Below are 13814 nucleotides of genomic sequence, written 5' to 3'. Positions count from 1 at the left end.
GACCAAACACACTCACTTACACATATTTGATAATCGAAATATTGGATAGTTGATGACATGGTAAGTACGTTTGTGAATATTTCAAATAAAAAAGGAAAAACGAAATAAAGGATAGCCTACATCTGTTATACAGTATTATTGTTGCTGTGCGGTGTTTCACGTGACAAATATGACGCGTTGCCATGGAAACATTAAGGGGGGACGTTCTAAAATAACTGTTGCCTTGAAAAATCTTACTCTTGGGAGTCAGAATATTTTAAACTTAAGTGTGATTCAGTGTCAAATCAAGGAGACTGCAGCTCTTCTATCATCTATCGATCTATCATCATTACACTGTTTATAAACTGTGTGTATTAATCATTGATGGTGTAATAAAGTTAAGCCCCCTTAACAATTTCACATGCCCCCTCAGTAATTTCATCCTGCAGCCGGGCCTGGGTGAACCATTTTTTTTTTCAGCTGGTTTATTTGATCGAATTGTCCGAAAGAACCGGTTCACTTGAGCACCTGCTCCTTTGCCCCTTAAGTGCCCTTTTGTCAAAGCAAAATTTCCTCATTTTTTTTTGTAATAACATAAACTTTTGTAAATGCCTGCCCACGCCCAATCATCATATTAGTACAATTTATTAATAATAATTTAGCCGTAAATAAAATGACCAACATGATGACCGTTCACCTGACTACGACCTCATCGAACCAGGAAGATACCTCATGCTGCACGCCCATTTTTTAATTGCTAGAGGATATTTTCAAAATCGTGGCATCTGGTAAGTGGTGTTTCATTCTCAGCGAAGTGATTTTGGTGTTTATTTACTTTGGTGTTTATTTTACAAGAACGATGTGATGTGAGAACATGCAGATACGTTGTTTATATTGCAGTGTGTAGCCTGTAGTCAAAGAGTATAGAAGTAACTTCTATACTCTTTGCTGTAGTGTAGAAGTAACACTAGCGTGCTGTTTGAGGGAGAAAAGTTTCACATGCATCGAGGGGTCTGGTCTTTTTTATGTTATTTGAATAAACTTTTATTATATTACAGTACTTATTTATTTTTAACACGTAAAAATAATTATCACAACACTGGTAAGGCTTATACAGATTTTCTCATTCTCTGAATTATCATTATAAAAATAAAAACAATTCAGAAATGAATTAAAATATAATTATATTTTAAATGTGATGCAAATATTTTTTCTACAATAGCAACAGTGTTTACAACAGCAAGACCACTTTAGCCTGTAAACTCAATAATATCTATCTGGAAATAAATGTAAAAATATCAATGTCAATAAAAATGCATAATATACCTGACATGAAAGTGCAGTGTGAAGGATATGAATAACAAATATAGCCTGTCATTTGTTTACATTGCAAAGGTGTTTTTCTTGTTTAGTAGCAGAAATATGCAGTTATTAGCCATGTCCACTGTATTTTTGTTGGTTTTCATGAGACCCGCCTTGAAAAGACCAGGACCCCCCCATTGCCCCCCCAATCAAAATTGTCTGGAGCCGCCACTGCAGCAGCCATATCACCCTGCAGCCTAAGACGGGTTGCCCACTGTAGAAGAGGTGTTAGTGAGGCCAGCAGAGGGTGCTCACCCTGTGGTCTGTATTGTAACGGGGACACTATACTGACAAAAAGCACCGTCTTTCGGATGAGACATCAAACCAAGGTCCTTACTCTCTGTGGTCTTTAAAAATCCCAGGATGTCCTACAAAAAAAGAGTGAGGTGGTAACCCAGGCATCCTGGCTAAATTCGCCCATTGGCCGCTGACCATCACGGCCTCCTAACCATCCCCATATCTGCTGATTGGCTTCATCACTCTGTCTCCTCTCCAGCAGTAAGTTGGTGTGTGCTGGGCTTTCTGGCTGAATAGGGCTGCCGTTGCATCATCCAGGTGGATGCTGCACACTGGTGGTGGTTGAGGAGATTTACCCCTTTTATGTAAAGTGCTTCGAGTGCCCAGAAAAGCACTATTATTACTATAATACAGTCTTATTTCAGAATAAAATAAAAAAATAGGTTCTGCATAAAAATGCGGTCAATAATGAGTAGGCTAGTCCTCTATATAAGGGGTTTTTCATTTTGGTCCTCAGAGTGGTACTCTTAAAAATCTTGCTGAATGTCATCTTGGGCGAGACTACATCTATACAGAAAAAGAGAGAAAATGTAAGCACAATATAGACTGAGCAGAGTTTGTGTGGAAAGCCTTTATATAGAAGTGATTTAGGGATGTATTATAGCTTTACTATTATGTACCATGGATTATGCTAATTACTACATAATCCAAATTGATCCACATAAACAGAAACAACTAAACACTAATTTAATCTTATGTAAATTATGCACAATATTTTTTTATGCCTTCTTTAAATCATTATCTTGCATGTAATCATTCATGATTATCATACGTTATAGACACTAGCATTCAAAGAACTGATAAAACTTCAAAAAAGATCATTAATAGTGCATTATTTGTCCAGCAACTGGGGGATTTACAGATGATCCTGTCAGACGTCCGCCCTGTGTATGCCCTAAAATCCAGCGCATTAGTCTTTACGATGCAATGACCTACTCTGCTCTGTGTCACCAAACTAACAAGCTCCAATCGAAGGGCAAAATGAAAGCAAACAGAGAACTGAGGTAGGTAGACAGAAAGTCGTCTAACTTGGGTAGCATAGAAGTCAAAAAGTTTAAATCCTGACATCCTCAACTAGAAAAGCAGAGGATATCAAAGACACTCTTGTGGCAGTTTGAACCAGTGCCAGGCCATTGTCAAAGCTCAGTGAAAAGAGGAGGCATTTCTCTGCGTTTCCCTCTGGAGTGCCAATAAGCATGCTCATTTTTTTATTGGCACTGAAATATTCTGGAACGTGTACATGCTCGCTTTTAGACTGACACTGCTGATGAATAATTCAATGCCACACACCACTCACACTGAAGCACCAATCAGCAGTGGTTGGAGAAGACCAACAAGGGCGATTAAAACGGACGACATGACACTTCACTCTGACAAACTACTATTTAATGTGTCCCTTGTGATTCACAGTCACTCTGGCAGTACAGACACCTATTGGGCAGCATGCTTGTTTTAGTAACTCCCCCTGACGTTTGTTCATTTAACAGTGAAGTTGAGCATGTGCTGTCGTCGATGTCTTATAACAACCTTACATTGGTTACAGGCATGTGGTTTACACAGCTGGATTTAATGAGCTGATAATGAATGGCTGAATATATCTTGTATGTTTTTACACATTCACAAAGTTTGATGGCATTTAAACTCACTTTAAAAATCACAATAGATATGGGATGCATTTGCATGTTCATACCTGCTGCTGAATGTCATAAGTGAAAAAATGAAGAAGAAAAAAGAATTACCTGTGATGTGAAAATGTGTTACTTACCATAACTGTGTGATTGGCACATCTTGTTTCACTCATTGCTGCTCAGCCAGATTTTGATTAAACTTCAATATTTACTGTAGGTACTGGCAAGTACCTTTCCATGCTTAAGACAATCCACTGTGTCATATTCTCCTAATATGCATTTAATTATGGTGATAAATCCAGGAAACATATGCTGTATGACACTCACCGCACAGGTTTGGAAGTTTGAGATCTGAACTTGCTGAACTCTCCTGGAGCTGTCCACTCTGAGCCATGCTACATTATGACAGACAACAGAGACTGTAACTCATCTGTAGCCACACACACAGGACACTATTCAGAATTGAACAGAGAATGCATTTTGAATTCCAATCAAATTCCTGAATTTGAAGTTAAATTACTGTACGGTAGAAAATAGGAAGCAGACTTGAATTTGAATGTGAGGAAGCAGAATAAAATGAAAGTAATGTCATGGCAAACTTTACATTTTGGCTAGACAAATCCTTGTGTGAAAGTTTGAAAAGTTAAATATTTGAAGTAGACAGACAGACAGACAGACAGAGACACAGATATAATCACATATTGACAGACAGGCAGAACATAGTGGAGATCAAAATTAGAGAACAATACTTCATGTAAATCTTCATGACTCAATGAAGGAATAAAGGAATATCCGCTGTAGGTATACCACTGTTCTACTTACACGTTTTCAAAGGCATTTCAACAAAAACACAAAATTAGAGAACAGTAACCACTGTAGCACAAAAGAAGATTACAACTACAGATTACAGCTACAGATTACAGCTGTCGGAAATTAGTAGGAAGTATACAGGCTCCTGCTGCGCTGATGTGATTTTGGTCCTCTCTTCCTTCAATCTCTTCATTAGTTTGGTGGACTGTAGTGGGTTTCTTAGCCATAACTGCGTCACCAAGGATATTCCAGATATTCTCAATCGAGTCTAGATCGGGCCTCTGGCCCGTCCATCCGTTTTGAAATTTGAAGGGGACATTGCCCTGCATGAGAATTGCAGGCTGATTGGGAGATGCTTGCAGAGAAGGAACTTCATGTTGCTGAAGAAAATACACTTGCTTTCACACTGCCACGTATCTGTATAAGAGGACCAACTCCTGCTGCAGAAAACATACACTTCCTCCTACATCTTTCACTGACTTCTTTACTCACTCGAGCTTCAGTCTTTTCCAGTTTGATGCCAAATAAAATGTTTCCCATCGCACCCTAATAAATCAAACATTCTCTCATTAATAAAGTGAACATTGGAATAGTTATGATCTGTACACACATAATGCTCCTCAGCAAAGGTGAGCTTAGCCTTTAGATTTTCTTTACTGATGAGAGATTTTGTCACTGCATCGTTCACTCTTTACGACGTGTCTACAACGGACTTGACAGTTGTCTCTCCACCGCAACTCTAAAGTCTGTCTACACTGGACACAACAAATAGACCATTGGAAATCATTAGAAATGTGTGTCAGTAAGTCAATAACAGAACACAGCAGCAGTTTTGTCAGGGATTTGTTGCGCTGCACCACGCTGCATCCAGTGTATACAGCATTATTAATTATAATGAGTTCTATAGTATTCTGTCGCACTGTGCCGCTCGCGTCCAGTGTATACACGGGGTATGTCCGACATCTCCTTCACATGCAGAGAGATCCATACTCTGTTCAGCATTGAACTGGCACACAATTCCAGCTGCAGCGCTGAACCGATTCCCAATTGAGAGTCTCTTCATTATCCTCTCCTCTTGTGCATTTGTGGACAACTAGCTTTTTTGGGGGACTTTTAATAAATTAGTGTCATTGTAAAGCTGCAATATTCAAGAAATCTCAGATTTGGAATGACCAACTTCTCAACTTTGGCCTTGATCTAGACAAGCTCCTGTCACAAGTTTTCATTCGCTTTAGAGAGGCCCTCCATCTTGCAATCTCATTGAAAATGGGAAGAATGCTGCCAGTTAAATAGAGTTTGTCAAAAAATATGAAATAAAGGAAAATGTAGGATGTTCCATCATTTTGATCTCCACTGTAAAGACAGACAGATACATCAGAAGTGCAGCCCTTTATTTAAGGGTCATATATCATAGTACACACCTGTCCAACGTACACCAGGAGCCGGGCATTGAGCGGACTTTCATCAGAGCTTAGCCACAGTTCAGAGTTATCATCCGATGCTATGGCAAACTGGAAATCCCCTGAAATAAATAATTGATCATTTAAAGAGATGTACTGTATAACCTTATGACCTGACCTGCAGGTTCTGAATTCTAAGCTTGCTTTGATAAGATGTTGTTTTGTCCTTCACGGATATCTCACAGCAGTCTAAAACCCCGTAGTGCTTTCCAGTGCCTTCATTCTGCTTGTCAGTTCTTCTCCAGTATATTCCTCAAACTGACAATCGCTTTTCCTTCTCTTATTGTCTTGTGAGCTTGTGCGCTCCAGTCAAACCCTGATTCAGCGACTCTAGTTATTTGCTAATGAAAACAATCTCATAACTTTTCCCCAGCAAACACGAGCACGCCTGCATGCATATAGTAGTCCTCACAGCAGCTTTTCTTATCAGGTTAGGCAGAGCGTGCAGAATTTGCTGACTGTAGGGGATCTATTGAAATAACAGTTACTGTGTGCATTTAGACGTCAGCTTGGGCAACATTCAGGTTTCTTACACCTCACTCAAACTTGCTTTGTGGAACACTTTGAACGTAAAGAAACCAATGTATATGTATTGTATGTGTTTGAAGGAATTGTGCATTAATAATTACTAACATGACCTAACTTTTATGAACACATAACATACATATTTTTATTAGATTAAAAATAACTGAAGGGTACAGTAAAGAGGAAAACTCTTTAGCATTCAGTAATGCCTGTGTTTATGAAACATGGAACAGAAATATAGTTCATAGTAGGTTAGAAGAAAATATGGTGTAAAATATGGATACATGACAAAACACTTTAAATAAATGTACACAGTATATTTGGAGAAAACAAAACACTGCAGTCCAATACAAAAACAATTAGCTGTGAAACAGGCTGGAGGCAATATAATGATTTGGATCTGCTATGCTGTCTAAAGACCTGAATGGCTTGAGATCCCTGTGGGACCAATGCAGTCCAAGTTATATCATAAAATGCTACAACTGAATATCAAGCCATCTGTTTATGATCCTAAACTTATAACAAACTGAATCATGTAGCATGACATTGATGCAAAAATGAGAACATCAACCACATGGTGCTTTGATGGAAGAAACTCTGTGTTTTGGAATGACAGTTTTATATTCAATCCATCTATTTTAAAGGATGTCCTTGCTATCTCAAGCCAAGAGTCAATCTTGTTTCCTATTTTTCACACTATTTAAGACTGGTTTAGTTATGGAGCCTGGACATGAATGCAAAGCAATAGCATAACATATTGTCAATTTTTTTAGGCACTAGAAATTATTGAGCATGTGTTTGATTGTAATTAAGATGAGAGCAAATCCATGATGTTTCAAAGTTTTGTAAATAACTGTGTACTATATTTTTGTGCAGCAGTAATAATGTAATGTACACTAACCATCTTTGTAAGGATGAATAAATCCAAAGATTCTAAGGCCATAATTCTTCCATTTTGGAGCCACTGCAATTTTCTTCACCGTGGTTCTGGTCTGTAGGGAAGAATTAAATATAAAAGCATTTGTACCCCTATTCACCCTTAAACCCAAGGCACTAACACTAATTCACAGAATCACACCTCAAAATGGCTTCTAAGAAGAATAAACAGACAGCTCCAAATCACTGTTTTAGTGATAATGAAAAGGTGAAAAGAACAGATATTATATCTCTGTCTGTAACACATCCTGCCCCTCTTGAAATATTAAGACAACATTTGGGATTTGTTCATTGAAAATACTGAAAATGAGATCCAGAATACATTTCCGAGTCCAACAAGCAGGTCAATCGTAATTGTTCTATCAAACTCTTTCTTCCAGTGTCTGGTCTTACATGTGGGTAGAGAGGAAAATGAAGATTCTTCCTGAGCTGGGAGATAGAAGAGCCACACCAGTCTTCAAACACATGCAGATTGGCCTGACCTTTATACTGACAGAGAACAAAAAGAGAGAGAATCAGCCTTTTCTGCACGTGTAACCAGCATCATTTAAAGGAAACAGTCCAGGGATTTAAAAATGAAATATAAAATAAACTATATTATGAACTACAATATAAACTACAATGTAATTTTTTATTGTATTTTAATAGTCAAAGCGTTACAGTAAATACCTGTTTATTTGTTAACAGTAAGTCTCCATATATAGTGCATAACTGTAATAGTATTGTATAGTAATAGTAAAATAGGGGGTTTTGGAAGTGAAAAAGAAAAAGTAATTGTATAATCATAGAAAAAAAAAAGAAAGAAACTTAAACTGACATTCCCAGAATTCCCTATTTTAAGGACTAGTTTTCACTATTAACTAGTAGGTTATAAGCATGCATATTACTATTATATTGACTATTTATTAATATTTATAAAGCACAGTATACTGCCTTATTACGCATGACTATATTTTAAATCCCTTTATCCTACCCAATACCTAAATCTAGCATCTACTTTACTAACGATTATTAAGCAGCAACCACAAGCAGCTGCCGATATTTTAATGTAAATGTTAAAAAAGTATTTTTTTACAGTGTATTAATGACAATATTGAATTTATTGTCTATCACAAAGTGTTGATCCATTGTTTAAACCAATGCAATTCTTCTACTTTTTCTTTTCTGCATTACTCCTCTGATCTAGCTCATTTCCTTATCAAGGTTCAAATAAACCTGGGCTGCATTTTTCATAAGCATCATGGACTAAGTTGATCAAAGAGGTGGCAATGGTTCTATGATCAACTTCTGCTTATGTTGCTTTTGGGAAATGCAGTCCTGGTATTGTATACGACAAATACTTATTTGGTCAAGGAAGAATATCTGCACATTGCCCATTTGCTGTAAATGTATACTATATTTTGTGTACTACATGCACAAAATAGCAATGACCACAGGAAAAAAACAACAACAAAAAAAACTAAGGTCACAATTTTAATTGATGCCATTGAAAAAGGGTTTTCTATCATGCAATTCAAAGTATAATGCTACTATAAAACCATAAGCCCATAAAAGGGATGTCTATTAATATATCACAGGTGGCTGAATTAACACTTGATTCAGAGGTGAGAACAGGGCCCCAGGCCTCCACACAGACCCAGATTATGCACAGAACAGCCCACCAACAAACAGATCTGAAATTGGATCTGTGAATATGCCGTTAGCCCAAAGGCAAGAGAGAGCGATAAGGTGGTTGAGAGCAAACAGTAATTGAACCATAAATATTTCAATTTAATGTCAGTACAAGCATTTTAAAGTAAGAGTTCAGGTTTTAACCAAAAGGTCGAGGTTTGGCTGCTTTTAATGGTGTAGTTGGTCACTTACTGGCAAATGCCATATGGGGGCACAACACTGAGAGAATGGGAATGAGAATGCTTTCGGAAACCTTTCTCTTGTTATTAGAAACCTCTTTGATTTGAAAGAAATAGATGTGCACAAGTTTGTTTTAATTAGCTGTTGGGGCTCTCATTCTGACAGCACCATTCACCACATGAGAGCAAGTGATGTAATGCTAATTTTCTCCAAATTTTGTTCTGATGAAGAAACAAACTCATCGTTGATGGCTTGAGTACATTTTAAGCCAATTTTCTATTAACTATTAAAATTATTCCTATAACATCAGTTGCAATGTTAACTATGTAGTGACCTTATATCAATAATATATTTTTCTCCTAAGAATGAGGGAAAGTATAATTATCATGTTTTGGACCGATAAGCTGGATGCGGCACAATGCTCACAGAGTTTTCAGAGTGATTAAATGTCTATTGGATACGCAGCAATGCTTTCAGGAAACACAAATGGTCACAAACAGGAAAATTGGGCAATGCTTTTCCAGCTACTTCATGCTCATGATTTAATGAAGAGTTTATGAGTTGGTGCAGCAGTGGTGGGATTTAGCAGGAAATGTGTAAGCCTGTGCAAATCTTTATGTACCAAATTCTCATCCCACCCTTTATCTTTCTGTAATGCTCCTGGTGGTGGTGACAGAGACGGGCATTACTCATCACGCAGGTGAGCTCACATTAGATTGCTCTCGCCCCTTCTGTCAGTTGTTTAGGTCTCTCGCTGCACAGCCACGTTTAAATTTAGCCTCTATAATTGCAGCTGGTGTAGATGGTGGGACTGGAATCCCACCCACTCAGAGTGGGCGGACAGGATGCCACATAATCTTGGGGACGGTTACAGCTGTCACGGGCACACTAAGCTGTGCCACTCCATTGCCATGGCACATTCATAGATGGCAAGAGTTCAGTCGAGGGAGAAGAGAGAGTAGAATGCGGTCACAGGTGGCAAGGTGGATTTAGCTCATGGCATTATCAAGTGTACTATTTACATTTTCACATGCTCCGAATAGATGAATAACTGTCACCCTGGTTTGTTTTTCGCAAGGGGAAACAAGGAGACTGTGACAGCGTCTATATAAAACTTTGCAGTGTAATACAAATGCACTATAAATCATGAAAAAATGTGATTTACTTCCACAATCCTTTAGAGGTATGATAAAAAGATCTAAATAGTCCCATTGTGTATCAGTAATAGACTTGTATGTGCTTGTTAGAATTAGGTGTGCTATAAATACCTGTGAATCTTTTGATATCAGTCAAAAATTAATAGCATTCATCTTCCCTTTATCTCTGAATTTTAAGTAACTTTAAAATATATTCTTCAGTGCATGATAAGAGTATCTTATACTGCAGCATATGGAGTGTGGAGGCCTGAGATCTTTTGTCAGAGTCATCTTGCTGCACTTCCAGCCCAAGCCCCGATGATAGATTTCCCAGCCTGGTTATTCCTACTGGCCATATAATGACATTCAATAACACAGAGAGGGAAGCACATAAATCATCGGATAAAAACAGAGGTTATCTCTGCACTGGGGTATTTTTTTCCTTTGTTGTGAATCATACTGGATAAGTATCTGACAAACCATCGACACATTTCCAGTGAGACAGGAGCAATACAAGGACTCAATGGGTACGTCTATGTGCCGTTTGCTATTTCTGGCATTTGGTACTCCCTAAATCACATGCCTCTCTAGAGCTTCCGTGCTCCCATTGCTTCCTGGAGGGTTCGCCTGCACCTGACACTTCAGCGTCGAACGAGGAGCTCATCTGTCACAGGGCTTCAGAGGAAGGGAGCCTCGGGGGCAGCGTGTGGTCAGGGACCCTCTTTGATCATTGTCTCTTCATTATCACACAGTGTTGTGTCTCCTAGCCTGCTACGGCGACGAGGTGGGGAAAGGAGATAAGGATTGCTGGCTTATCGATTGGTGATACTACAGTGGAGTCAGGTTCAGTGTTTTCACAGTATTTAGAAAAGAGCTTCACAGCAGCTGGCTACAATATTGAAACAGCATATCAAAAATCTTGCTTAAAGTGACAGTTCACGCTCATGTTGTTCCAAACCCGCAAGACCTACATTCATCTTCAGAACAGAAGCGACACAAACAACACAACTACCGTGTTCAAGGGACAGGACAGTAATAATGACATTGTTAAAATAGTCCATGCACATCAGTGGTTCATCTGTAATTCCTTTTTTTTTTTTTTTGCTAAAAGAAAAGAAAAATATAACTTAATTTAACAATTCTACTTCTCCTTGTCAGTTTCCACTACACAGAATACCCTGTGAATACCCTGCAGCATGTGTGTGATGTTGCTGACGCAGGAGCTGGCATCCTGACGTAGAACCCATATGTGCTGCGCCTTGTTTGCAAGCAAAGAAATGCACACACCTGCGTAGTAGTACTCTCAGCAGAGACTTACCCGGAAGAGAAAAAAAAAAAAAAAATGCTTTCCATACGCACAAAAATTATTTTCATAGATTCATAAAATGAAGGTTGAACCGCTGATGTCACAAGGACTACTGTATTTTATTAGGCTCAGATTTCTTCAAAAATATTTTAGTTTGTGTTTTGAATATGAGTATTTTCAAGTAAAAATGTGATGCAGGGGGATCGCTACACAAGAGAGTTGCTTGTTCTGGTCCCCTTTACCAACTTCGCGGACCGCTTTCACTGCGTCTTTTCCATACTAGCCTCAATGAGTGGTCAAAGGCACGGCTGTCCATGGAAGATCTTTGAGGGAGTGTGACTGGTTCACTGCCTCCCTCATTGATGAGGACAACGCCAGCCCCACTCCAGCCCCAGAGCCCAGCAAGCCTTCAGCCATGCACCTACAGAGCAAAAGTCAGAGCCTGCATTAAAAAAAAATGCTAGAGTGTTCACCAGAGGCTACGTTCATCCCAGAGCCCGAGCCCAGTGTGATGTCTGTCCAGGTGTGTGAGCCAGCATCAGGATTCATGGTCTAGGGCATATTATGACATATTTTGTCAGTGTGGATTGGAGCTCTGCCCACACTCCTGACACTGAGGCATGTGAAAGAATTTTGGTCTCAACTAAATTATTAAGATTAATGATATAAGAATTCCTGGTCTATTATCTCTGCTGATCCCATACTGTTCCAGGTTGTCTCACTCTCTGCTGGTTCAGTCTTCCAAGTCATTTTCATCTCTGCTAGTTCAAGCAAGTTCCAAGGGGTCTTCCTTGTCATTGGTTCAGTCCAGTTTCAAATATCCTTTTATCATCCAGCACTAAGTCACAGTTGTTGTCCAGCAACAAGTCACCTTCATCACCATTGGCTTTGCCCAGCTCTCAAGTCTAAATCACTGCGTATGGTCCTGTCCAACTGCCTTACTCCTTGGCCAAAGCCATTCTGTCTCTTGGCTTCGCCTCTGCTGTCTCCCATCAGCCCCTCAGCTTATCCAGTGGGTTCACCTTGCTGTATGGGTCCATCTTGGACTTCTGAGTCGTCAGCTCCACTTTGGTCTGTGGATCTCTAATTTGCACCTCAAGCCTCCAAGTCCCAGTCTCCATTGGCTCCACTACAGTTTGTCATCCCTCAGGCTCCGCTGAGCTCCCTTGTTACTCTGCCTTAGACTTACAAGTCTCCAGCTGAGCCTCAACCTTCCAGCCCTCTGACTCTGCCAGGCTCCCCCTTTCCTTTGGTTACAACATTGCCCTCGTTCATACTGACTCATCCCTGGTCTGCCAAGCCCACATCTTCACCTCAGTCATGCATGCCTGTGGCTCCACCTTGGCCCTTTAGGCCTTACGCATTACCCTGCGTCTACATCTCCTTGACTCCGTACCGGCTGAGTTCTCATTAGTCACTATGGTTTTTGATCAGTACAAACCTGTTTCTTTGATTATCATTGCCTGAGTATATAAGCCCTCAGTTTCTTCAGTTTAAGATCATGCATTAAACTTTAATGGTTCTTGTGGGTCTCTACAGTAGTTTCAGTGAAGTCTAATGCATTCATTCTAATGCATTTATAAACAGATATACTCATTTTCTCGTGGATGCACACTACTGTGACAAATGTCATTTTTGTATTAATTGAATGCATTCTTACTGAATTTAAGTACAAAAAAATGTACCCCAAACTTTTAACAGTAGTGTATACTTTAATAAGCAAAACTATTGCAAGAAAACATCACTTCATCATTATTTATCCAAAGCGACTTGCAAATAAGGAACTTCATAAGCACTGAAAGTGGACTGAGTAGAAAAAACGTATGAAATATATATTACAATACTATCTTTTTAAATATTTATCATATTTCACTGATTAATTACAATTACAAAACAGATAATTAGTATTTTTAATGTAGTAAATACTGGAAACACATCAGCTTTTAATATGTAAGTGATTCAATTCTAAGTTGTTCATTTTATTTTATTTATATTTTTTTAATAAGGCACTTGTGGCAGACCTGGATCATGTGGAAATAAATAACACCTTTAAAAGTTCTTAGTAAAACTGTAAGACATGTACAGCTGAACTGGACATCAGCAATCACCAATAATAAATGACCCTGTATTGAAAGGAGCAGATTTGAAATTCTGTGATTTCTGCTACATCGTATTAGACGACAACATTAATACTAATTAACAATAATTATATTACTTTATTTTCAAATACACTAACTTTTTTTCAGCTCCATACAAACCTATTTTTACTCCATTTAAAATCCAGTGGCTCAGTTTGAATGGCCATAAGGTTTCTGGTAGTTTCTGTTTGAGCTTCTGGCTCAGACAATGCTACTGACTTCAGCTCTCACGAACAGAACCAGTGAGAAATTAACTTAAATTACAAAAGTCACCTCAAATCCTCTGAGGATTTAAGCTATAAGTCAAATATAAAAATAGTCGCCTCTTGGTGTGAAAATTCTCATCAGCCTGGTAAAATCAGCTCCTACAATGACACTCACAGAGA

The 13814-nt window shown here is 38.7% G+C and overlaps 1 protein-coding gene across 2 annotated transcripts in view; it reads right to left on the bottom strand.

The window, feature by feature from the left end:
* The window catches only part of b4galnt4b (beta-1,4-N-acetyl-galactosaminyl transferase 4b), an 82570-nt gene that overhangs the window by 23608 nt on the left and 45148 nt on the right, over positions 1-13814 (bottom strand). For both annotated transcript variants that reach the window (XM_052562261.1, XM_052562262.1), the window contains exons 5-8: positions 7391-7486; positions 6963-7053; positions 5498-5598; positions 3594-3661 (exon numbers count right to left, since the gene is read on the bottom strand). In XM_052562261.1, coding sequence (XP_052418221.1) covers positions 3594-3661; positions 5498-5598; positions 6963-7053; positions 7391-7486 — 356 coding nt within the window. The remainder of the gene's footprint in view (positions 1-3593; positions 3662-5497; positions 5599-6962; positions 7054-7390; positions 7487-13814) is intronic.

This window comes from Carassius gibelio, chromosome B7 (assembly GCF_023724105.1).
Source record: "Carassius gibelio isolate Cgi1373 ecotype wild population from Czech Republic chromosome B7, carGib1.2-hapl.c, whole genome shotgun sequence".
Classification (NCBI taxonomy): Eukaryota; Metazoa; Chordata; class Actinopteri; order Cypriniformes; family Cyprinidae; genus Carassius; species Carassius gibelio.
This window is presented reverse-complemented; position numbering and strand designations above follow the sequence as displayed.